Here is a 27,025-nt window from a genome sequence, read left to right as displayed (position 1 = left end):
ATTAACACAATTATGTAAAATGATGTTATAGTAATGTTTCAGCTGTTCTATATTATAGGCCTACTGCCAACCAGGTGAAGAACAGATGGAGACTTTTAGAATAATATCGAAGACTATAAAGCTTATAAGGAAGACGAGTGCATTTAACACCACAGGGGTCCAGGGAGCATCTCCTTATCTAAGTAGTTTCTAAAAAAGTAAAAAAAAAAAAAAAAAAAAAGCTTTAGCTTGCGTATCTGCCATTTTTGAATGCAAAAATCTACACAGATTCAATGCTCTGCTTAAGATCCTTAAGTATTTGTATACCAAATACTGAGGATTTTACTTTGATGGTAAGATCGAGTGTCAGCCTGGATTCACAACCGGTCTGACTGGATTTACAATAGAGAGCATAATCTTTGCTCACTGCTGGGAACTGAGTAGAGTGAGTAATCACGGGCAGATATATTTAGCTGAATGTCACAAATGTCACATCATCTACGACATTATCGTAAAGGTACTAAGCACCCTGTTTAGGTACATACTGTCACGGTGGCAGAATGACTGAACCCAAATGCAGAGCAGAGTAGTATAAAAAACTATTTATTAAATCAGAAGCCATCTTAGCTTACAAACAAAGTAAAAAATGCAACTTGCAAGCAGTAACTCAGGAGAGCCAAACTGTTCAAAACTACAAAGGGGAAACTAGGAAGTCCAAAAGGTCAAACTAACCAAAAGAACAAAACATAGGAAGTCAAAAACCTTAGGAGAACGAGAAAAATCCAGGTACAGTAGATCACAGGAAAACACCAACATGGAGCACCTGACAATGGATTATGTTCTGACAGTGTGAGTGTGGGATGAGTCCAGTCTTATAGTGAGCAGGTTGATTGTGGAAGTGTTCACAGGTTTGTATTGTGGGCATGGCTCTGCTGGGCTGGGGATGGAGTGGGAACAGGTGTGTGACAATGACTGAGGGTAGGAATGGAGAGTGGGAGTGGCTGACAGGGAGACATGGTATGCAGACCATGACACATACTTTATGTGAATACGTACGCTCGGAAGCTCCAATACAATTTAAACATGATACAACAACCTAAAACACTCAATAAACAATACACACAAGCAGTGGCGTATGCAGGAATGACATTTTAGGGAGGCAAACATATGCGGACCCCCCGCCGCGGGAGGTCTGCGATTGGAAATGACACTTTGCTCGCGTTGTCAGGCTGAACTAACTTCATTTGCAGCCGACTTTTCAAATGCATTTTGAGGTTGCACTATCAGAAACAATAAACAGGTTTTCAAAGAGATTGTTCCTGCCAGGCGAGTACAGGTGATGGTGCACTCAGGCCCCCACACCGGGCACGGAAATTACATTTGGTTGGTTTTCAACACCAAGTGTCACTGTTGTGCAGCCTAACACACACATACATATTAACTGTATATATGAAGATTTCAGGTGTATATCAGTACAGTACAGTACAGTACAGTACAGTACAGTACAGTACAGTACAGTACAGTACAGTACAGTACAGTACAGTACAGTACAGTACAGTACAGTACAGTACAGTACAGTACAGTACAGGGACCCCCACATGGTAACTCTGTCATTTCTCAACCGTTTCGGACGTGGGACGGCTCGCCGGAACCAGCCACGCCCCCCCCCCCCTGGGCGCATTCCTGGGGGTCTGGATGTTCCGGGGGACTCCCACACGGTAACTCTGTCATTTCTCGACCGTTTGTGTGGTTTGAAAGCCTGGTGAAGGTGAACATCACTGGAACGGCAGGTGTCTCGTCTATCATTGACGATATGCTGTAACACACACAGAGACAGGTAGAGAGGTGAAAGCAACCACTAAAGCTTGTAGATCTGGACACTGGGGTTTCATGTGGTTAAATGTAATGTCTGAAGATAAAGCCTACAGTAATGTACGTACCTTCATTTAGTGGCACCTCCACCAGTCCAGCTGTGGAAAGTTAACGTGAAAAGTTCAGAGATGTAGCTTAAAGTTATAACACAGATAACTCTTTGAATTACAACTGTATACTAAATTATTCTACTCATGACAAAGGAGAACGCTCATCTATGAATTCTAACTGATTCAAATTCATATTAGTTTATTTTCTTTCTTTCTTTCTTTGTGTTCATAGTCTCACCAGACGTGTTCCTCTTGTAGCAGATAAATCCAGCAATGAGAACCATCAGTCCCGCTAGCAGGCCAGCTGTTCCCATCCCTATCTTAACCTTCTGGGACTCAGTCATACCTGTAGGATTTGACGACGACGACAACAACAACACAGTCAATAAACAACTAACATTTCAGACCACATCTGTTTGTGATTTGCAAACATCAATCACACAAGATATACACGCTTTGGCTTACATACGACAGGTTATGTTTGAGCAAACTGCATGTTATTATATAACATTACATTATACAGTTAATTCTACATTATGTACAATGCGACTAATATCAAGACTAGAAAAGTGCTTCTTCTAAGTGCATACAGTATCTCCGCCAGGCTGGGTTGCCTAGCCAAGGCACTGTCTGTAAGCCATAGGTTGTGAACAAGATGTGTGAAGTTGGAAAGATAGCATGTGTACAGTATGAAAACGGTGTAACTTCACTTTGTGGCACCCTCTACGGCCAGAAGTAGGATCTATAAAGGTCTAAAGGATTTAGAACAGCAGTTGTAATATACGTACATTAGTTAGTAGCAGTACTTGTACACTCTGCTTGCACACAAGCAGGCCATGCCTGCTTGTGTGCAAGGCGCAAGTTGGCACCTCGACAGAGTGCATTTCTAGTTATTATTATTAATAATAATAATTACCCCAGTCATTTAACATGGGCTTCCGGAGGCTGGCGTGCTCTACCTTACAGGTGATCTTTTCTCCAAATACGGGCGTGAACTCCAGGTAAGCGTGAGTGTGGTACAACCAGTTCTTATCGGGCAGTACTTCCGTGAAGCTCACGTGCGAGGTCACTTCCTGTCCGTTCCTCAGCCATGTGACTCGGATGGTTTTGGGGTAGAAGTGGTGAACGCTGCACACCAGCTGGCCAGAATGATTGCTGCTGCTGTCTGGACTTTCTGACCTCAGTCTGACGTTGGGCGGCACTAGGTGACACACACACACACACACACACACACACACACACACACACACACACACACACACACACACACACACACACACACAGTAAGATGTGTAAGATGCCTGAGGGCAGTCTTACTGGTGTGTTGACGGCAGACTGCTGGGCGAGTGCTGGCGCTTTGGCATGGGGGAGTCAGATCAACATGGAATGAATTCTGTACTGGCCATATAAGGAGCATGTCTTTATGCGTTTGTCTACTCATTCTGTATGTCCATGACATGGCAAAAATACAATTTTGACAAAATGTCCACCACAAGCCAAGCATGGCGATGACCCCTGGCCAAACCTCGGGTGAAATATGAAAACAAAATAACAAAAATACAGTTGACCCAATACATCTTAGTTGACTGTTTGACCTCGCTGATAATAAGATAAAAGATAAGCGAGGTGAGGAGTTCTGGTGGCACATTTCGGCACTGATTAAATGATATTTCAGCTGCCCCCGGACAGTATTTCAGTATTTTGCATTGCATTTTGTGCCGAGGGCTACAGCCCTTAAAGCCCATGCATTAAGTTGGCTGTATGTCAGTACTCGGCTCATATACCCACCAGTAACTTTGACTGCATCATACAAAGCAGATACACGGCGGAAACAGCTGCTGTTGCTATTTCTTCTCCACTGTTCCATTCTGGCAGTGTTCTTGTTAGCGGCCTCCGCAAGGCGTATGGTTTCCTTCGTGTAGCCAGTGAACTTGCCCGTGGCGCTGCTGTACTGCGCTATCAGCATCTTGTTGAAGAAGTACCTCTCCAGGTACAGAGCATCACTGCCGTTTCTGGCAGAGAATTGGCAGTGCAGAACGCCATGAGTGAACAGACCATCTGCAGGTTGACAGACAGTGATGTTCAAAGGTTGGATTTCAACTTGTTCTCACTTCTCCTTTTTGTATACACTATAGTCTTGCAGATGTTTTCCTTTTTAAATATTAAAGCGCATACATCAATAAATTAGTTACTTAATTAAATTATATTATATCATATCACCACCTCATTCCGGCCAATCACTTTCGTCTTCAATGTTTGTGTGTGCACAAACCCTCAAAGCTAAATAAATACATGCACTAAAACATGAAACTCTAGAACATGCACTAAAAAGCCTCCACCAGACCATCAGAATACTCTGAGGCGGGTTAACGCTAGACTGAATGGGTGAGGGCAGGGGAAGCGCTGGTTTTGCTTCACTCTCAATGGAATGCTTTTAACTACGCACTTCATAAATGGAGGCGCTTTCTCTAATAACAACCTAAAACATGAACCTTGGTTGAAAAAAACTAAAGTTGTCCATTAACACTCTAATTTCCACCTGTTCCTCACTGACAAACTCATTAGAGACTGCCGACTCATGTAAACCTATTTCAAACTGTGTGAGTCAACTATAGAATAGAGTCCATTTAAGGCATGACCATCTCTTGTTACTCCTGAAACTCTGTACACTCCTGAAAGTATAAAATATGTGTGGTATATTTTCGGCGTGCGGCGGTGAAGAAAGAAGACCCCAGGATATCGATGTGATGAGGTTTGATTGATTGATTGATTGAAATATTTATTAACAGTTTGTAGAATTTACAGTACATTTTAAGCACAAACTCAATACAAAGACTGTCAACTGTGAGTGGACGACCCAATTAAGCATTACACTTGTTTACAACAGGGTCCACATTGTTCAATTCATCGAAACATTTAAAGACATACAGACATTTAGAGACATACAAATAGACATTTCTATGTAGCTAAAGTACAGAACAGGAATTCATCATATGGGAAGCAAAAAAGGGAAAAGATACAATATACAGTGAGGGAAAATGGGGGGTGGGGGGGGGGGGGGTGGGGGGGGTTCAGATTTTACAGAGGCCAGTTTCGAATTGCAGCCATCCGTAGGTGCCCTTTGAGAGCGGTTTTGAAGGAGTCAAGGGATTCACATGTCTTAATGACTGTTGGTAGGGCGTTCCACATTTTGGTGGCATAGGAGCGAAAAGAATGTAGTCCCTTGTTTGTGCCGAATCTGGGTTGTACATGGTTTGTTGCACTCCCTCTGGTGTTGTGGGTGTGGACTTCGTTTACATTAAGGAAGTATTTAGACAGGTACATGGGTATCTTGGTGGTGTATCGAATCTTGTGGACCAGACCCATTGCAAGATGCTGTACTCTGTCGTCGACCCTAAGCCATCCCAGCCTGTCAAAGTGGGCAGGGGTGAGGTGGGTGAGGTGGGTGAGGCCAAGTAGGAGCCTGACCAGTTTGTTTTGGGAGGTCTGGAGCCTTGTTTTAAGGGCCTTTGAGGTGCTGTGGTACCAAGAGGTGGATGCATAGTCAAAGAAACCTTGTACGAGGGCTCCTGTTAAGGTCTTCAAGGTGTTTTTGCTGACCAGTGAGGAGATCCTGTAAAGGAATCTTGTTCTTTGATTGACTTTTTTGATTACGTTGGTGGCCATTTTATCACCGGAAAGATTGGCCTCCAGGATGGAACCTAGATAGGTAATTTCATCTTTTCGTGTGATAATATTGTCACCCACTCTAACCAAGAAGCCATCTGCCTTGCTGAGTTTACTATTTGATCCGAAGAGGATGGATTCAGTTTTTCCCAGGTGTAAGGATAGTTTGTTATCAGCGAGCCAGGTGCAGATTCTACCAAGTTCAGAGCTGAGGGTCTTTTCAACCTGCAGTTTGTTCCTGTCCGAGACCAGCAGTGCTGAGTCATCTGCGAACAGGAACAAGTTGCAGTCACAAGCTGAAGTCATGTCGTTAACATAAATTAGGAACAGTAAAGGCCCTAGTATGCTTCCTTGTGGGACGCCACAGCTCACTGGGAGGGGAGGGGACAGTGTTCCGTTCACCTCCACCATCTGTTCTCTCCCCTCCAGGTAGGATTGCATCCAGCTCACTGATGTGCTATCATTCAAAACCAATAGCTTTAAGCTTGTTAACCAGTATGGAGTGGTTCACAGTGTCAAAAGCCTTTTGGAGGTCCAGCATGACCATGCCGCAGTATTTTCCAGCATCCACCTCGTGTTTGATGTGATCGCTCAAATAGAGGAGGCATGTGTCAGTGGAGTGGGATGTTCTGAAACCAGATTGGAACTCGTACAGCAATTTATTAGGTTACAAAGCGGCAGCTTTATTTGTATTAAAAAGCAGTCCAACAAAACACACTCCTCCCATTGGTTGGTAACCACCTATTCCCCCCATCACAGAACGACGCAGCCTTTAAGGTTTGGCACAGATCTCTTCACTGAGGGCTCATTTGCCTCGTTTGAATTCCTGAAACAAGACAATGACATCCCGAATAACCATTTCTTTAGTTACCTGCAGGTGCGCAGTTTCGCTCAAAAACACTTCCCCGCCGTCTAAGACTGCTATAAACACAATACTTGAACTCCATCCCTTGAGGAAAAAGAATATATCAAAAATGTACGAAGTACTACAAAATATCAAACCCCCTTCATTTGATAACACTAAATTGGCTTGGGAAACAGATCTGGACATCACGTTATCGGACGAGTCTTGGCTTAACTGTCTAAGTAGAATTCACACCACCTCCTTGTGTATAAGACATGGCCTCATCCAATTCAAGGTTGTACATAGGCTCCACTACTCTAATGAAAAACTAGCCAAGATTTACCCTGGTTTTGATGCTGGCTGTCCGAGATGCCAGCACAAGCCTGCCACGCTGGGTCATATGTTTTGGTCATGCCAATCACTAGTCAGGTTTTGGGAGAAAATTTTCGAGGCGGTGTCGTTTGTATGTGGTGGAACGGTGGACCCATGCCCGGTGATTGCTGTTTTTGGGGTGTCTCCAATCGAGGAACGGCTCACGGGTCTCCAGGCAAACGCTGTGGCATTCACAACGCTTTTGGCTCGTAGATTGATACTTCGACAATGGAAGTCGGGGAAACCTCCCTCGTTCAAACAGTGGGTCAAAGAGGTCCTCTCCATGATTCCCCTAGAGAAACTAAGGTACAACCGTAGTGGTTCTAAAGATAGATTCATTATGACTTGGACCCCTTTCATAGAGTTTGTAGAAAGTATACCTTTCACTTAAACCCATATTCCCTTGTACAATCTGATACCTCACACTAAACCTGACATTGGGCGACCTCTGGTTGGAGGCCCTCAGTAAGTAGACAGTTGGATATAGAGCAATTTACTATCTAAACTGAAAGATGGATACAACGTATGTAACCTAGATACCATACCCTGATGGAAAATGCTGTTTATTTTATTTCTTTTTTTCTTCTATAATGTATTACTATGTTCATTAGTACTTTCAAAACTAGTTTACTAATTACTTTTACTGTCTTGTACTGTCTGTCTTTGTTTTATTTGTCTTGTTTTGACCTTGATTGGGGGGGGGGGGGGGGGGGGATATTTACATGTCGGATACAACAAAATGTACACATGTTTTTTCATTTATTCATCAATAAAAATAAAAATAAAGTGTTTAAAAAAAAAAAAAAAGCAGTCCAACAGTCAAGGCAAAACGATGAGAACAAAGGAAATCCTCCGTGGTTCTCTGGATTACGCAACACACAGTACAACTCTAGCCGAAATGAGTTTAACCGGATCCAGGACCCCGAAATTAGTTACAGTCTTTGTTTATATCCTGTCCTTAGTCCCACCTCTCCCCACCATAAGGCAGGCGTTTCCTGACTTTTTGACCAATGATAAAACTCTTTCCGGTCGGAGAGAGGCGGGACTTGGGACAAAGGACTGTTCCGTTTCAACTGAGACAATAACCTTTAGATAGTTATAATGAAACTTAACAAAACTTAAACGTAAACTGTAAACAACTTATGAACATGGTTAATCATACCTTAAAAGTATATAAAAATGGAAACACTTGTAGTTAGGAAATGTTACAGGTAAAACACTCACTATTAATAGTTATGGATTCTCATCATTCTCTTATTGACAGATTTGTTGTTCATAGAATCATCGAGTTTTAACCTGTAGGATTAGTTTGTACGTAGCAAATGGTCACACAGGTTTCTGTGGCAGACAATAGGGTCTGGTTTCACTCACACCTCCGAGCAGCTTCAAAGGTTTTCAGAACAATAGATGTGAAAATGTAATCAGAGCCTAAGTGAAAAGACCTTTTGGTTGGATGATCTAAGTTTTGAGCTTTTAACCACATTTCACTGACTTTAGTGAAAATAGTACCTTAATTAATTAGTTCATTTATCTAAAATATACGACATATGTGTGAAAAGGAGTGCTGAGGGAAGCTCTGGAGGGAGACACTAGTCTCTCTCCGGTGTGATGACATATTATACAATAAAATAATGGAGTTCGAATCCTGATGGTTGAGTCCTGCATGCTTCTTCCTGATGTTGTTTACTTACTAATAGTAATATCAAAAGCTGCCAGAACAATATGCATTAGGCCATGGACCCCAATTTGGTCCTCATAGCTTAGTTTTTATTTAGTTTTCGTATGTGAAAAAAATACATGTCATAGTTTTAGTCGACAAAATTAACAACTGGTGTTGTTACCTTACCTTTGGACCACGGGTAGTCCTCGGACCTGACATTGACAAACATTGAACAGGGTTATCCCCCCTTTTTTTTTTATTGCACATACCGCACACAGGATGCACAGACGAGTTTTCCAACTTTTGTTCTGGTCTCAAATGTAGATTCAGCCTAATACGCATGCACTGCCTAACTGAACACAACGCACTTACGGTATAACACACACACACACATTGTTTTTAAATAAACACTTCTCCACTCAACTCACCTACTGCAGTCAGAGACAGGAGCAGCCAGAGAACAGAGCAGACCCATTTAAGCACAGCCATGATTTAACCAGGAATGAGGAAACATTCTGCAGTCACTGGCACTTTATATGGGGAGGCATACTATGGTCATGACATGACAGCACACCTAGCCATTAATAGAAGATTTGAGACATTCACAAATTTCACACCCTATAGTGTTGGGAGGACACCTACTGGATGACAACAGTTCAGATGTTCCCAACCACTGGTACACAGAGGAGAGGAGTCTCCCAAACAAGGGGAAAAAAGACAAAAGTGGAATGAAATATTTATATTACTACAGGTAATTCTTCTGACCAAAATATAGGCTCTCCAGCCATGCTGAAATGAGCATGACAGCACACCTAGCCGATTTGAGAATGGATTAATCACATTAGAAATATCATCAGTTGTGCTGATTAGTCAGTTTTGTCAGAGCAGCAGCATTATTGGCTTAGGATTGGCACAAAACAATTCAAATAATACATTAGATTTTCCTGTGGTAATAGCTGAATAGGATGGGGCAGGTCTACACTTCTGTATTATCGTCAGTTATTTTGGTGGTACATGGACAGCCAAATATTTTCTGAGGTGATACTTGGTATAATAATAATAAAACTTTCATGACATGAAATGCAGCTCAAAGTGCTTTACAGAGCAATGGAGAAAGAAAGAAACGAAAAGCATAAACATATTAAAATAAATTAAAAATAAAAACCCCTGCAATAGTTCACCCGGAGCGGTCGAAATTTGAAATTTCGAATCCTGGGTATAGGACAGAAAAGTGATGGATTCCAGCTTTTGAGCATTTTGACAATGAATACATTTAATGTTAACTTAGAGATGTGATCATCTGTAATTCCTCCATTTATGGTGTCTGACTGGTTTTGTTTTTCAGCACCACCCTGTGGTGGACAGCAGACAGCAGACAAAGTGACAAAGGAATCGTTGTCAAAACATTTTCTTGTCATGGGGGCATTGTATTTGTGTTAGCATTTTCTGTAATCTGGCTGCACGTACAGTATATGGCAATCTCAGTGTAGAGGGAAAAACTGCACTTTCCAAAAGAGTAAAAGTCCAAACTAAAACCTTATAGGGGGTAATGCAGACCGCTGGGATTTCTCTTCGCAATGCTGTAAATGTGCAATTTTATGCTCCGTTGTCGTGTTCTGAAAATAGCAGATCTACAAGCTCAAAGTCGTCGTACAGCTTCCGAAGTTCCTCCTCCACATCACAGCACCTCTGATGGTTGACACACACGGCCACTCTTGACCAGGAGGAACATTCCCCCTGCTGCGGCCAGAGTGCCCAGAGTCAGTCCCACTGCACAGACCACATCCGCTGCAGAACTGGCCTTCACCACCTGCTCAGGTTCTGAGTCTGCAACAAATGACACCAGAGACAAAACAAAACTATCAAAGATTTTAGCTGGGGAACACCTGGAGCCCCTTCAATGACCCCTATGGTTCTCCTTTATCCACAATGTTGTTGTAACAGACTTTTTACCTAAAACTTCCACTTCCTTGTTTAATGTGGAATTTCCCCTGTGCCCTTATACGGTATCCAAAAGTATAATTTACTGTTACATTTAAATATTCATTGTGTCTTAGAGTTTTGGGGTATAATGTTCATGGTGCATTTTTCTTTTCTTTTTTACCAGTGGTCCTTGAGGGGGTTCCAGGTGGTCCCCAACTAAATCATAGTTGGTAACCAAATGAGCATTTGCGCCTGTCGTAGACATGCGCAGAGCAAGTTCAGTCAGGGAACCTCAGTCAGCGCGCCGGCCGTTAATTGGGCCACCGCAGCATCAAGCTCTCATCCACATGATTCACTCAGCCAATCACACGCTCACCCCATCTCATACCGGCTACTTGAACCAGAGGTTTGCATTCCTCTGCCTTCTTGCTTGCTTACACTGCTGTTGTATCAGCGTGCTGCTGTCATACAACCTGCGCTCAACTCTGCTTGCTTTACTGCTGTTGTATCAGCGTGCTGCTGTCATACAACCTGCGCTCATTCTGCTTGCTTATACTGCTGTTGTATCAGCGTGCTGCTGTCATACATCCTGCACTCAATTCTGCTGCTGCTGCTGCTATACTGTATACTGCGTGCTGCTGTATACAAGTGCTCACCCACCTCCACCCCAGCTACCACCTGTCGTTTTGGATCTACTGTTTAGGTACGGGGGATTCAGAGTCCCTATGGTTGGGACTGATGCGCTTGACCTGAGTACCTAAAAGCAGATCCAATACATCGCCAAACCATAATAAATATATTGCATTGATTATCTTATATTCAATAAATATATATTACATCCTCCTTGAGTTGTCTGACTGAATTGGACGCTTTTCGTGTCTTTGAAGCATGTGGTTAGATGACAGTTTCCCATTTCTTTACACAGTCTTGAACGCTTATTAGCTCTTTAGCTCTTGAGAACATAAAATCATTTCATTTTACGAAAGAGTTAAATTATTATTAAACATCAGTTATCAAGCATCAGTTAATTTACAAGAAGTCTACACAATTAGAGAATGTAGAATAATTGTTATTTTGATCAACGTTTAGCTGTTCTCTCCTATGGTACCACCATTAATACTGGAATTGTGGATAAAGTTGTGACACACTGTAACACGTTGGGAGCTTGTAGATTTTTAAAGATGGAGTGCCGTGATTTTTGTATTTCTTCCAGTTCATGTATTTATGCGGTGACAGTACTTCATTAGAACTCTTGGCGTGGTTGTTAAATCAAAATGTTCTATGGGGGTATACTGACCCCAGAACCTGACAGTGGGCTGGTCCAGGGCAGGGTGCGTCACACTGCAGCTGTACTCGTCTCCCTCGTGGGGAATGAAGTCCAGTGAGGATAACTGGTGGAAGGTTCCGTCCTCATCAGGGTAGTAGCGGCTCAGAGACGCTCCGCTCACCGCCTCACCGTTCCTGCTCCAGCTGACCTGCAGTGGTGGAGGACAAGTACGTTTACTTTTATACTTTCACCTCAGTACTTTGGTCAGACGTACTAACAGAGCGACAGGCAATAGTCCGACCCCCTACCCCAAAACGCAAACCCTAAACATAACCGGTCACCGGAAGCCACAGGTTAGTTTTAACCCGCCACGGCTTAGATTTGATCTAAGCCGTGGATCTACATCGGATCTACATCGGAAGCCATGGGTTCGTTTTAACCTGCCACACATGCCGGAAGCCACGGGTTTGTTTTAACCTGCCACACATGTCGGGAGCATCTCCCATTCATTTTTCCATAGACGTTTCAGAAAGCATTTATTTAAAGACCTTTAAAGCCTCGGACAAAGCCAACTCGGCTCCTGACACATCATGACAACAAACAAAAAGAATGGGGCCGGACAAATAATTAAAAATAAGAAAAACAAAGAAAGAATTCTTTTTTGTTTATTGTCATGATCCGAGTTGACTTTGTCTGAGGCTTAATGGTCTTTAAATAAATACTTTCTGAAACGTCTATGTCAATGACAATGGGAAACTCTCTTCCGGTGCCCTCGAACGGGGCACTGGTAGCTCTATAACCAACGCAAAATGCTTTCCCGGTTTTAATTCTAAATGAAATTTCAACTTGGAGTTGAGGTCATATTTGAACTAGGAGTACTTGGGTTGGGTACTGACCTGGAGAGATTTAGGGCTGTATTTTGCGTGTCTTAGGTACCAGGTCTTATTACCTAACTTGAGTAAACTAAAGACCTGGAGGCGTGATCAATGCTCTTTGGCCACTCAGAATAGCCAAATGGCATTGATCACGCCTCCAGGTCTTTAGTTTACTCAAGTTAGGGAATAAGACCTGGTACTTAAGACACGCAAAATACAGCCCGGAGGGTAGAAGTGTCTGACGTAGCAGATGAGTGTGTTCTCCACCCCCAGCTCCACCTCCTCTGATGCGTACAGGAAACTGTCAGGAGCTTCTGTTGGGTGCAGAAACGGGTCCCAAAATGTAAATGTGCAGTAAATATAGTGACCTTTTTGGTAAAAACACAAAACAAGTGTTAATATTCTGATAGTAAGCATTGCTGGAGTGTTAATTTTAACATTTTGAACTCGTGAAATGGGATATTCTGCATAATGAGTACTTTCTACTTTTGGTACTTTTTCCACCCCTGCTCTTTGGTAAACAAAAATATGTCAGGTCGGGATACCAATTGTATCGAGTGTGCGAGTGCGTGCATGCATAATTAATTCGACTAATAATCGGAAGCTGAGTTAAAAATGTACTTACTAAATCGACTACTGAAAACAAATAGAACATGTCCACAGTAGAGCAAAGAAACTGTATTTTGTCCTTTACCCTGGGGGTCGCGACCCCTGGGGGGCAATTTATTTTATTTTTTGGGCAACTGAATGACTGGAAAATGGAAATTAAGAGTTTACATTTGCGGGGTCCCCAGCCAAAAAAGAACCCCTGCTTTATACCTTGTTCTTCGGGTGGATTCTTCTCCACGTCTGTCATCGCTGACAGAACATCATGACACACTCTCTTGTTCTTCCCAGCATTGACAAACATGTGGTGATTGTCATAAAAGATGGGTACCATGCTGCTAATGAATGGAGGATAGGTGTACACGATCGAGCTCTCCTCTCTGGAAGTCCACGTAAAATGTCTCGTCGCCGTCAACGGTCAACTCTATCTCAGTGCTGTTCACAAAGCAGCCCACCAAATACTGAACATCGTGGATAACTGGGAAAAAAAATCAATAAAACAATGTTACATTAATTAGTAGATAATGTATACATTGATAAGTTCCATGGTTGGTCATTAAAGGGGAATTTCACTATAAAACATTTCTGGGCTCATTTCCATGTCAACTCAGACATTGTTTTAGTTTCTTGATTCTATATTAATTTTAACAGACACATGTTTGACATGACAATGATTCCTTTACCATGTGTACTAGGGCAAGGGCATGATGTCATCGTAGCACTGTGTTTTGTTGGAGCAAGAACAAAATTTAATGTAATATTATTACAGTAATAAGTAATAAGTAACATATTACTCTCCTAAGTAATATTGCCCAACACTGCACAGAAGTGAACTTTTCAAGCCTGTTTTCTCAACTCGTTGTTTTCTGCAAGACATTACTCTATAAGCCATATCTCCAGAACTGGTGGGTCAAACTGAACAACCAATATGTCAATTTGAAACCATGATTCACTGCTTTCATATTACATGAAAAAGAAAATGACTTCAGTGGTTCAGTGAGAAACGGTCACATGTCATCTTTGTGATTGATGATTTATACAGGGATGCACATTTTAAGTCATATCAGGAGTTGGGGAATCAATTTAATCTGGGGTGAATTTTGGAAATATCTTCAACTATTGTTAGCCTGACACTACTACACATTGCTATGGCTAGTGATTCAGGGCTGGAGCCAGGCTAGAGTAGTGCGGGAAATGTGTTCAACCTTAACATACATGGGGTATAGAGGAATCAAATCTTTGTTTGAATTGCCACATACAAGTGCCTCTGCCTCAATATTTTACAAAAGTATAATGGAATTACAAAGTGGGAAGACTGAAAATATAATAAAAATATAATTCACTAGGCACTAGGGATATTAGAAGCAGATTTACCATTATAAAATCAAATATTCTACTATACTCATGTTAAAGCTGTTTAGGATGGGCATGGTAGAACTTAGAAGACAATAGATGTTGGAAATGTAAAGGTAAAATGTTACATGCTTTTTGGGATTGTCTTTTTGGAAAAGAGGTAGCCGAGGAAACTTGAAGAATGGTTTGGACAAAGATTACCAGAATCTTTAAAGTTCTGTCTTCTGGGAGATAGCACATTTTGCCACAAGGGGTCACCAAGGCACACCATGCTTTCATTGGTAACAAATTGGAATATAGCCAGATCATTTGAAAAATGATAGCTTTAACGCCTTTACATGGCTTTACAGGCTACACATATTTCTTGTTAAAGTGAAATGTATGTAATTAAAATTACTCTTTTGCAACGACATGTGTTACTACCAACCCCTGTCATTGGCATTGCTTAACCTGCCTTTTATATAAACATATTCGCCAACGTTTTATTATTATTATTATTATCATCATCATCATTACCCATTTTGGGCGGGAACCCCTTTTGGTGTTAGCATTACATTATACTTTAGCTATTGAAAAATAGCAGATCTACAAGATCATAGCGCGCTACGAGCTTGTAGGTCTGCTATTTTTGAAAAATCGAAGAAAGACTGACATAGAAACATAAAACTCTCAGGATGTAGAAGACATTTTTTTAATCTGATCTCAGGTCTAAATGGGTTAAATCGTGGCAAGATTCTTACTTTCAGAAGTGGCGTAGCAGATTGTGAAAGTCAGTGAGATGAAGAGGAGGATGGTGGCGGTAGGATTCTTCATCTCTCTCTGCAGTAAGGTGGCACAGTGGCACACTGCAGTCAACAGCACTTTGTGTTGTCTTTACTCAAGAGTGCATTTAACACCACAGGGGGCATCGCCTTATCTAAGTAGTTTCTAAAAAAAAGTTTAAAAGTAAAAAAAAAAAAGAAGCTTTAGCTTGTTTTTTTTTTAAATGCAAAAATCTACACAGATTCTATGCTCTGCTTAAGATCCTTAAGTTTTTGTATACCAAATACTGAGGATTTTACTTTGATGGTAAGATCGAGTGTCAGCCTGGATTCACAACCGGTCTGACTGGATTTACAATAGAGAGCATAATCTTTGCTCACTGCTGGGAACTGAGTAGAGTGAGTAATCACGGGCAGATATATTTAGCTGAATGTCACAAATGTCACATCATCTACGACATTATCGTAAAGGTACTAAGCACCCTGTTTAGGTACATACTGTCACGGTGGCAGAATGACTGAACCCAAATGCAGAGCAGAGTAGTATAAAAAACAATGTATTAAATCAGAAGCCATCTTAGCTTACAAACAAAGTAAAAAATGCAACTTGCAAGCAGTAACTCAGGAGAGGCAAACTGTTCAAAACTACAAAGGGGAAACTAGGAAGTCCAAAAGGTCAAACTAACCAAAAGAACAAAACATAGGAAGTCAAAAACCTTAGGAGAACGAGAAAAATCCAGGTACAGTAGATCACAGGAAAACACCAACATGGAGCACCTGACAATGGATTATGTTCTGACAGTGTGAGTGTGGCATGAGTCCAGTCTTATAGTGAGCAGGTTGATTGTGGAAGTGTTCACAGGTTTGTATTGTGGGCATGGCCCTGCTGGGCTGGGGATGGAGTGGGAACAGGTGTGTGACAATGACTGAGGGTAGGAATGGAGAGTGGGAGTGGCTGACAGGGAGACATGGTATGCAGACCATGACACATACTTTATGTGAATACGTACGCTCGGAAGCTCCAATACAATTTAAACATGATACAACAACCTAAAACACTCAATAAACAATACACACAAGCAGTGGCGTATGCAGGAATGACATTTTAGGGAGGCAAACATATGCGGACCCCCCGCGGGAGGTCTGCGATTGGAAATGACACTTTGCTCGCGTTGTCAGGCTGTACTAACTTCATTTGCAGCCGACTTTTCAAATGCATTTTGAGGTTGCACTATCAGAAACAATAAACAGGTTTTCAAAGAGATACAGGTGAGTACAGGTGATGGTGCACTCAGGCCCCCACACCGGGCACGGAAATTACATTTGGTTGGTTTTCAACACCAAGTGTCACTGTTGTGCAGCCTAACACACACATACATATTAACTGTATATATGAAGATTTCAGGTGTATATCAGTACAGTACAGTACAGTACAGTACAGTACAGTACAGTACAGTACAGTACAGTACAGTACAGTACAGTACAGTACAGTACAGTACAGTACAGTACAGTACAGTACAGTACAGTACAGTACAGGGACCCCCACATGGTAACTCTGTCATTTCTCAACCGTTTCGGACGTGGGACGGCTCGCCGGAACCAGCCACGCCCCCCCCCCTGGGCGCATTCCTGGGGGTCTGGATGTTCCGGGGGACTCCCACACGGTAACTCTGTCATTTCTCGACCGTTTCGGACGCGGGCGGCTCGCCGGAACCGGCTCTATTGTAAATACGCCTCTCAACACAAGGCAAGAATGTCAGTTAAAGAAAGTGTAGTGCAAAGTACGGAGAGTTATTACACAGTCACGTTTCACTGTTAAATCACAAGTTAGATTACAAAAACAAACAATGTCAAAAATGTATGTGGTTTGAAAGCCTGGTGAAGGTGAACATCACTGGAACGGCAGGTGTCTCGTCGATATCATTGACGATATGCTGTAACACACACAGAGACAGGTAGAGAGGTGAAAGCAACCACTAAAGCTTGTAGATCTGGACACTGGGGGTTCATGTGGTTAAATGTAATGTCTGAAGATAAAGCCTACAGTAATGTACGTACCTTCATTTAGTGGCACCTCCACCAGTCCAGCTGTGGAAAGTTAACGTGAAAAGTTCAGAGATGTAGCTTAAAGTTATAACACAGATAACTTTTTGAATTACAACTGTATGCTAAATTATTCTACTCATGACAAAGGACTCATTCAAATTCATATTAGTTTATTTTCTTTCTTTCTTTCTTTGTGTTCATAGTCTCACCAGACGTGTTCCTCTTGTAGCAGATAAATCCAGCAATGAGAACCATCAGTCCCGCTAGCAGGCCAGCTGTTCCCATCCCTATCTTAACCTTCTGGGACTCAGTCATACCTGTAGGATTTGACGACGACGACAACAACAACAACACAGTCAATAAACAACTGTCGTATATGGCCTCAATAATTCGTCATTCTATAACCAAATGTTCTTGTACAAAGGTGTTCTGTCTGTCTTAAAGTCTGCAGTCACTCTGGTCTATGCAAGGCCTGCCTTTGTCATTCAAAAGCAGGGTCTAGCCATCCTGCATAGTAAGTAGCTGGCTCGGCCATAGGTGTGACAGGAATTAGCATGCTCTATTGTTTCCACCAAGAGGCCAGTCTCATACGTCACTCTATCTGCACCTCAATGACATTCGTATGTAAAAATACCGTCTGTTGTAGACCACATATATATGGCTGTAAATACAATGTTGAGTTAAGTTGGTGGGGGCAGCCTGCCCGGACGGTCAGCTCTAGGGCTCCGCGGCTCAACTCAAGGGCCGCGGAAAGCCCTCTGTCTTTGTCTGACTTACTGCAAATAAATACATCGATGGATCTTCAGTTCACCTCTCTCTGCCTGCGTGTTTTCCTGGTCCGACCGTCTGAGTTTTTGATGCAGACTCTTCGTCCTTATTTTGTCTATTTTAGTCAAGTTAGATAGTGTACTAGAAGTAAGAATATTTACTTCACAACTAACATTTCAGACCACATCTGTTTGTGATTTGCAAACATCAATCACACAAGATATACACGCTTTGGCTTACATACGATGTTTGAGCAAACTGCATGTTATTATATAACATTACATTATACAGTTAATTCTACATTATGTACAATGTGACTAATATCAAGACTAGAAAAGTGCTTCTTCTAAGTGCATACAGTATCTCCGCCAGGCTGGGTTGCCTAGCCAAGGCTGTGCACTGTCTGTAAGCCATAGGTTGTGAACATGTGAGGAAGTTGGAAAGATAGCATGTGTACAGTATGAAAACGGTGTAACTTCACTTTGTGGCACCCTCTACGGCCAGAAGTAGGATCTATAAAGGTCTAAAGGATTTAGAACAGCAGTTGTAATATATGTACATTAGTTAGTAGCAGTACTAAGTTGGCACCTCGACAGAGTGCATTTCTAGTTATTATTATTATTAATAATAATAATTACCCCAGTCATTTAACATGGGCTTCCGGAGGCTGGCGTGCTCTACCTTACAGGTGATCTTTTCTCCAAATACGGGCGTGAACTCCAGGTAAGCGTGAGTGTGGTACAACCAGTTCTTATCGGGCAGTACTTCCGTGAAGCTCACGTGCGAGGTCACTTCCTGTCCGTTCCTCAGCCATGTGACTCGGATGGTTTTGGGGTAGAAGTGGTGAACGCTGCACACCAGCTGGCCAGAATGATTGCTGCTGCTGTCTGGACTTTCTGACCTCAGTCTGACGTTGGGCGGCACTAGGTGACACACACACACACACACACACACACACACACACACACACACACACACACACACACACATAGTAAGATGTGTAAGATGCCTGAGGGCAGTCTTACTGGTGTGTTGACGGCAGACTGCTGGGCGAGTGCTGGCGCTTTGGCATGGGGGAGTCAGATCAACATGGAATGAATTCTGTACTGGCCATATAAGGAGCATGTCTTTATGCGTTTGTCTACTCATTCTGTATGTCCATGACATGGCAAAAATACAATTTTGACAAAATGTCCACCACAAGCCAAGCATGGCGATGACCCCTGGCCAAACCTCGGGTGAAATATGAAAACAAAATAACAAAAATACAGTTGACCCAATACATCTTAGTTGACTGTTTGACCTCGCTGATAATAAGATAAAAGATAAGCGAGGTGAGGAGTGCTGGTGGCACATTTCGGCACTGATTAAATTATATTTCAGCTGCCCCCGGACAGTATTTCAGTATTTTGCATTGCATTTTGTGCCGAGGGCTACAGCCCTTAAAGCCCATGCATTAAGTTGGCTGTATGTCAGTACTCGGCTCATATACCCACCAGTAACTTTGAGTGCATCATACCCAGCAGATACACGGCTGAAACAGCTGCTGTTGCTATTTCTTCTCTGCTGTTCCATGATGGCAGTGTTCTTGTTAGCGGCCTCCGCAAGGCGTATGGTGTCCTTCGTGTAGCCAGTGAACTTGCCCGTGGCGCTGCTGTACTGCGCTATCAGCATCTTGTTGAAGAAGTACCTCTCCAGGTACAGAGCATCACTGCCGTTTCTGGCAGAGAACTGGCAGTGCACAACGCCATGACCGAACAGACCATCTGCAGGTTGACAGACAGTGATGTTCAATGGTTGGATTTCAACTTGTTCTCACTTCTCCTTTTTGTATACACTATAGTCTTGCAGATGTTTTCCTTTTTAAATATTAAAGCGCATACATCAATAAATTAGTTACTTCATTAAATTATATTATATCATATCACCACCTCATTCCGGCCAATCACTTTCGTCTTCAATGTTTGTGTGTGCACAAACCCTCAAAGCTAAATAAATACATGCACTAAAACATGAAACTCTAGAACATGCACTAAAAAGCCTCCACCAGACCATCAGAATACTCTGAGGCGGGTTAACGCTAGACTGAATGGGTGAGGGCAGGGGAAGCGCTGGTTTTGCTTCACTCTCAACGGAATGCTTTTAACTACACACTTCATAAATGGAGGCGCTTTCTCTAATAACAACCTAAAACATGAACCTTGGTTGAAAAAAACGAAAGTTGTCCTTTAACACTCTAAATACCACCTGTTCCTCACTGACAAACTCATTAGAGACTGCCGACTCATGTAAACCTATTTCAAACTGTGTGAGTCAACTATAGAATAGAGTCCATTTAAGGCATGACCATCTCTTGTTACTCCTGAATCTCTGTACACTCCTGAAAGTATAAAATGTGTGGAACAATGTGTGAAAAGGAGTGCTGAGGGAAGCTCTGGAGGGAGACACTAGTCTCTCTCCGGTGTGATGACATATTATACAATAAAATAATGGAGTTCGAATCCTGATGGTTGAGTCCTGCATGCTTCTTCCTGATGTTGTTTACTTACTAATAGTAATATCAAAAGCTGCCAGAACAATATGCATTAGGCCATGGACCCCAATTTGGTCCTCATAGCTTAGTTTTTATTTAGTTTTCGTCTGTGAAAAAATACATTTGTCATAGTTTTAGTCGACAAAATTAACAACTGGTGTTGTTACCTTACCTTTGGACCACGGGTAGTCCTCGGACCTGACATTGACAAACATTGAACAGGGTTATCCCCCCTTTTTTTTAATTGCACATACCGCACACAGGATGCACAGACGAGTTTTCCAACTTTTGTTCTGGTCTCAAATGTAGATTCAGCCTAATACGCATGCACTGCCTAACTGAACACAACGCACTTACGGTATAACACACACACACATTGTTTTTAAATAAACACTTCTCCACTCAACTCACCTACTGCAGTCAGAGACAGGAGCAGCCAGAGAACAGAGCAGACCCATTTAAGCACAGCCATGATTTAACCAGGAATGAGGAAACATTCTGCAGTCACTGGCACTTTATATGGGGAGGCATACTATGGTCATGACATGACAGCACACCTAGCCATTAATAGAAGATTTGAGACATTCACAAATTTCACACCCTATAGTGTTGGGAGGACACCTACTGGATGACAACAGTTCAGATGTTCCCAACCACTGGTACACAGAGGAGAGGAGTCTCCCAAACAAGGGGAAAAAAGACAAAAGTGGAATGAAATATTTATATTACTACAGGTAATTCTTCTGACCAAAATATAGGCTCTCCAGCCATGCTGAAATGAGCATGACAGCACACCTAGCCGATTTGAGAATGGATTAATCACATTAGAAATATCATCAGTTGTGCTGATTAGTCAGTTTTGTCAGAGCAGCAGCATTATTGGCTTAGGATTGGCACAAAACAATTCAAATAATACATTCGATTTTCCTGTGGTAATAGCTGAATAGGATGGGGCAGGTCTACACTTCTGTATTATCGTCAGTTATTGTGGTGGTACTTGGACAGCCAAATATTTTCTGAGGTGATACTTGGTATAATAATAATAATAATAAAACTTTCATGACATGAAATGCAGCTCAAAGTGCTTTACAGAGCAATGGAGAAAGAAAGAAACGAAAAGCATAAACATATTAAAATAATAAATAATTAAAAATAAAAACCCCTGCAATAGTTCACCCGGAGCGGTCGAAATTCGAAATTTCGAATCCTGGGTATAGGACAGAAAAGTGATGGATTCCAGCTTTTGAGCATTTTGACAACAATGAATACATTTAATGTTAACTTAGAGATGTGATCATCTGTAATTCCTCCATTTATGGTGTCTGACTGGTTTTGTTTTTCAGCACCACCCTGTGGTGGACAGCAGACAGCAGACAAAGTGACAAAGGAATCATTGTCAAAACACTTTCTTGTCATGGGGGCATTGTATTTGTGTTAGCATTTTCTGTAATCTGGCTGCACGTACAGTATATGGCAATCTCAGTGTAGAGGGAAAAACTGCACTTTCCAAAAGAGTAAAAGTCCAAACTAAAACCTTATAGGGGGTAATGCAGACCGCTGGGATTTCTCTTCGCAATGCTGTAAATGTGCAATTTTATGCTCCGTTGTCGTGTTCTGAAAATAGCAGATCTACAAGCTCAAAGTCGTCGTACAGCTTCCGAAGTTCCTCCTCCACATCACAGCACCTCTGATGGTTGACACACACGGCCACTCTTGACCAGGAGGAACATTCCCCCTGCTGCGGCCAGAGTGCCCAGAGTCAGTCCCACTGCACAGACCACATCCGCTGCAGAACTGGCCTTCACCACCTGCTCAGGTTCTGAGTCTGCAACAAATGACACCAGAGACACAACAAAACTATCAAAGATTTTAGCTGGGGAACACCTGGAGCCCCTTCAATGACCCCTATGGTTCTCCTTTATCCACAATGTTGTTGTAACAGACTTTTTACCTAAAACTTCCATTTCCTTGTTTAATGTGGAATTTCCCCTGTGCCCTTATACGGTATCCAAAAGTATAATTTACTGTTACATTTAAATATTCATTGTGTCTTAGCGTTTTGGGGTATAATGTTCATGGTGCGTTTTTCTTTTTTCTTTTTTACCAGTGGTCCTTGAGGGGGTTCCAGGTGGTCCCCAACTAAATCATAGTTGGTAACCAATTGGACGCTTTTCGTGTCTTTGAAGCATGTGGTTAGATGACAGTTTCCCATTTCTTTACACAGTCTTGAACGCTTATTAGCTCTTTAGCTCTTGAGAACATAAAATCATTTCATTTTACGAAAGAGTTAAATTATTATTAAACATCAGTTATCAAGCATCAGTTAATTTACAAGAAGTCTACACAATTAGAGAATGTAGAATAATTGTTATTTTGATCAACGTTTAGCTGTTCTCTCCTATGGTACCACCATTAATACTGGAATTGTGGATAAAGTTGTGACACACTGTAACACGTTGGGAGCTTGTAGATTTTTAAAGATGGAGTGCCGTGATTTTGGTATTTCTTCCAGTTCATGTATTTATGCGGTGACAGTACTTCATTAGAACCCTTGGCGTGGTTGTTAAATCAAAATGTTCTATGGGGGTATACTGACCCCAGAACCTGACAGTGGGCTGGTCCAGGGCAGGGTGCGTCACACTGCAGCTGTACTCGTCTCCCTCGTGGGGAATGAAGTCCAGTGAGGATAACTGGTGGAAGCTGGTTCCGTCCTCATCAGGGTAGTAGCGGCTCAGAGACGCTCCGCTCACCGCCTCACCGTTCCTGCTCCAGCTGACCTGCAGTGGTGGAGGACAAGTACGTTTACTTTTATACTTTCACCTCAGTACTTTGGTCAGACGTACTAACAGAGCGACAGGCAATAGTCCGACCCCCTACCCCAAAACGCAAACCCTAAACATAACCGGTCACCGGAAGCCACAGGTTAGTTTTAACCCGCCACGGCTTAGATTTGATCTGCCACGCACGTCGGAAGCCATGGGTTCGTTTTAACCTGCCACACATGCCGGAAGCCACGTGTTTGTTTTAACCTGCCACACATGTCGGGAGCATTTCCCATTCATTTTTCCATAGACGTTTCAGAAAGTATTTATTTAAAGACCTTTAAAGCCTCGGACAAAGCCAACTCGGCTCCTGACAAATCATGACAACAAACAAAAAGAATGGGGCCGGACAAATAATTAAAAATAAGAAAAACAAAGAAAGAATTATTTTTTGTTTATTGTCATGATCCGAGTTGACTTTGTCTGAGGCTTAATGGTCTTTAAATAAATACTTTCTGAAACGTCTATGTCAATGACAATGGGAAACTCTCTTCCGGTGCCCTCGAACGGGGCACTGGTAGCTCTATAACCAATGCAAAATGCTTTCCCGGTTTTAATTCTAAATGAAATTTCAACTTGGAGTTGAGGTCATATTTGAACTAGGAGTAGGAACTTGGGTTGGGTACTGACCTGGAGGGACGGAGGGTAGAAGTGTCTGACGTAGCAGATGAGTGTGTTCTCCACCCCCAGCTCCACCTCCTCTGATGCGTACAGGAAACTGTCAGGAGCTTCTGTTGGGTGCAGAAACCATAGAGTTATTATTATTATAACTCTATGGCAGAAACGAGTCCCAAAATGTACATGTGCAGTAGGTATAGTGACTTTTTTGGTAAAAACACAAAACAAGTGTTAATATTCTGATAGTAAGCATTTCTAGAGTGTTCATTTTAACATTTTGAACTCGTGAAATGGGATATTCTGCATAATGAGTACTTTCTACTTTTGGTACTTTTAAGTAACAAATGTGAATACTTTTTCCACCCCTGCTCTTTGGTAAACAAAAGTATGTCAGGTCGGGATACCAATTGTATCGAGTGCGTGTGCGCGCGCGTGTGTGTGTGCATGTGTGTATGCATAATTAATTCGACTAATAATCGGAAGCCGAGTTAAAAATGTACTTACTAAATCAACTACTGAAAACAAACAACCAAGCAAATAGATCTTGTCCAAGGAAAGAAAGTGTATTTTCAATTTTGTCCTTTACCCCGGGGGTTCTCAACCTGGGGGTCGCAACCCCTTGGGGGCCATTTATTTTATTTTTTGGGCAACTGAATGATCGGAAAATGGAAATTAAGAGTTTACATTTCCGGGGTCCCCAGCCAAAAAAGAACCCCTGCTTTATACCTTGTTCTTCGGGTGGATTCTTCTCCATGTCTGTCATCGCTGACAGAACAACATGACACACTCTCTTGTTCTTCCCAGCATTGACAAACATGTGGTGATTGTCATAAAAGATGGGTACCAGTTGGGTGCTAATGAATGGAGGAAAGGTGAACACGACCTCTCCTCTCTGGAAGTCCACGTAAAATGTCTCGTCGCCGTCAACGGTCAACTCTATCTCAGTGCGGTTCACAAAGCAGCCCACCAAATACTGAACATCGTGGATAACTGGAAAAAATCAATAAAACAATGTTACATTAATTAGTAGATAATGTATACATTGATAAGTTCCATGGTTGGTCATTAAAGGGGAATTTCACTATAAAACATTTCTGGGCTCATTTCCATGTCAACTCAGACATTGTTTTAGTTTCTTGATTCTATATTAATTTTAACAGACACATGTTTGACATGACAATGATTCCTTTACCATGTGTACTAGGGCAAGGGCATGATGTCATCGTAGCACTGTGTTTTGTTGGAGCAAGAACAAAAAATGTAATGTAATATTATTACTTTTTCTAAGGAGTAATAAGTAATAAGTAACATATTACTCTCCTAAGTAATATTGCCCAACACTGCACAGAAGTGAACTTTTCAAGCCTGTTTTCTCAACTCGTTGTTTTCTGCAAGACATTACTCTATAAGCCATATCTCCAAAACTGGTGGGTCAAACTGAACAACCAATATGTCAATTTGAAACCATGATTCACTGCTTTCATATTACATGAAAAAGAAAATGACTTCAGTGGTTCAGTGAGAAACGGTCACATGTCATCTTTGTGATTGATGATTTATACAGGGATGCACATTTTAAGTCATATCAGGAGTTGGGGAATCAATTTAATCTGACGGGGAGGTCTGGGGTGAATTTTGGAAATATCTTCAACTATTGTTAGCCTGACACTACTACACATTGCTATGGCTAGTGATTCAGGGCTGGAGCCAGGCTAGAGTAGTGCGGGAAATGTGTTCAACCTTAACATACATGGGGTATAGAGGAATCAAATATGTTAAAAATCTTTGTTTGACTTGCCACATACAATGTGTGCCTCTGCCTCAATATTTTACAAAAGTATAATGGAATTACAAAGTGGGAAGACTGAAAATATAATAAAAATATAATTCACTAGGCACTAGGGATATTAGAAGCAGATTTACCATTATAAAATCAAATATTCTACTATACTCATGTTAAAGCTGTTTAGGATGGGCATGGTAGAACTTAGAAGACAATGGATGTTGGAAATGTAAAGGTAAAATGTTACATGCTTTTTGGGATTGTCTTTTTGGAAAAGAGGTAGCCTACTGAGGAAACTTGAAGAATGGTTTGGACAAAGATTACCAGAATCTTTAAAGTTCTGTCTTCTGGGAGATAGCACATTTTGCCACAAGGGGTCACCAAGGCACACCATGCTTTCATTGGTAACAAATTGGAATATAGCCAGATCATTTGAAAAATGATAGCTTTAACGCCTTTACATGGCTTTAGTTTACAGGCTACACATATTTCTTGTTAAAGTGAAATGTATGTAATTAAAATTACTCTTTTGCAACGACATGTGTTACTACCAACCCCTGTCATTGGCATTGCTTAACCTGCCTTTTATATAAACATATTTGCCAACGTTTTATTATTATTATTATTATTATCATCATCATCATTACCCATTTTGGGCGGGAACCCCTTTTGGTGTTAGCATTACATTATACTTTAGCTATTGAAAAATAGCAGATCTACAAGATCATAGCGCGCTACGAGCTTGTAGGTCTGCTATTTTTGAAAAATCGAAGAAAGACTGACATAGAAACATAAAACTCTCAGGATGTAGAAGAAATTTTTTTAATCTGATCTCAGGTCTAAATGGGTTAAATCGTGGCAAGATTCTTACTTTCAGAAGTGGCGTAGCAGATTGTGAAAGTCAGTGAGATGAAGAGGAGGATGGTGGCGGTAGGATTCTTCATCTCTCTCTGCAGTAAGGTGGCACAGTGGCACACTGCAGTCATCAGAGACACACTGGAGTCAACAGCACTTTGTGTTGTCTTTACTCACCCCCCCCCCCCCCCCCCCACCCGTGGAGGAAGTCATACCTTTATCTATGGCAATTGTCTTTTCATCAATTCAAGAAGGTTCTAAAATCACTTCTCCTATTACCACCAAGTACTTCCCATACGGTCTGCTGAATTAACCTGGTGTACTCAATGTTCTCCTATAGCGGTTTTATTGTCTGACTTCTGTCTATTGTGC

General features: G+C 41.8%; 4 protein-coding genes across 5 annotated transcripts; all 4 read right to left on the bottom strand.

Moving 5' to 3' along the window:
- Positions 1 to 1,724: 1,724 nt before the first annotated feature.
- On the bottom strand, positions 1,725 to 8,672 carry LOC310876096 (rano class II histocompatibility antigen, A beta chain-like; the record flags this gene model as incomplete). The annotated part of the gene is made up of 6 exons (XM_083789542.1): positions 1,725 to 1,795; positions 1,920 to 1,949; positions 2,140 to 2,247; positions 2,818 to 3,102; positions 3,690 to 3,959; positions 8,630 to 8,672. The coding sequence occupies 6 exons, from the start codon at positions 8,670 to 8,672 to the stop codon at positions 1,782 to 1,784; spliced, it is 750 nt and encodes a 249-aa protein (XP_083645668.1). The 3' UTR covers positions 1,725 to 1,781.
- A 1,140-nt stretch (positions 8,673 to 9,812) lies between these two features.
- Positions 9,813 to 12,059, bottom strand: LOC310876095 (HLA class II histocompatibility antigen, DP alpha 1 chain-like; the record flags this gene model as incomplete). The annotated part of the gene is made up of 3 exons (XM_083789541.1): positions 9,813 to 10,270; positions 11,664 to 11,877; positions 12,048 to 12,059. The coding sequence occupies 3 exons, from the start codon at positions 12,057 to 12,059 to the stop codon at positions 10,122 to 10,124; spliced, it is 375 nt and encodes a 124-aa protein (XP_083645667.1). The 3' UTR covers positions 9,813 to 10,121.
- A 4,827-nt stretch (positions 12,060 to 16,886) lies between these two features.
- On the bottom strand, positions 16,887 to 21,119 carry LOC310875371 (rano class II histocompatibility antigen, A beta chain-like). Of its 2 annotated transcripts, none has more exons than XM_083788577.1 (6): positions 20,987 to 21,119; positions 19,539 to 19,808; positions 18,681 to 18,965; positions 17,484 to 17,591; positions 17,287 to 17,316; positions 16,887 to 17,162 (listed from the first exon to the last, which is right to left on the bottom strand). In XM_083788577.1, the coding sequence occupies exons 1-6, from the start codon at positions 21,045 to 21,047 to the stop codon at positions 17,149 to 17,151; spliced, it is 768 nt and encodes a 255-aa protein (XP_083644703.1). In that variant the 5' UTR covers positions 21,048 to 21,119; the 3' UTR covers positions 16,887 to 17,148. The 2 variants fall into 2 exon arrangements, with proteins under 2 accessions (XP_083644703.1, XP_083644704.1); XM_083788578.1 differs by having other exon boundaries at positions 20,991 to 21,044.
- An 879-nt stretch (positions 21,120 to 21,998) lies between these two features.
- LOC310876094 (HLA class II histocompatibility antigen, DP alpha 1 chain-like) lies at positions 21,999 to 24,778 on the bottom strand (the record flags this gene model as incomplete). The annotated part of the gene is made up of 4 exons (XM_083789540.1): positions 21,999 to 22,400; positions 23,172 to 23,352; positions 24,028 to 24,128; positions 24,742 to 24,778. The coding sequence occupies 4 exons, from the start codon at positions 24,776 to 24,778 to the stop codon at positions 22,252 to 22,254; spliced, it is 468 nt and encodes a 155-aa protein (XP_083645666.1). The 3' UTR covers positions 21,999 to 22,251.
- Between the last annotated feature and the right edge of the window lie 2,247 nt (positions 24,779 to 27,025).

The sequence above is a fragment of the Protomyctophum parallelum genome (assembly GCF_964188405.1).
Source record: "Protomyctophum parallelum genome assembly, chromosome: 18".
NCBI classification, from domain to species: domain Eukaryota; kingdom Metazoa; phylum Chordata; class Actinopteri; order Myctophiformes; family Myctophidae; genus Protomyctophum; species Protomyctophum parallelum.
This window is presented reverse-complemented; position numbering and strand designations above follow the sequence as displayed.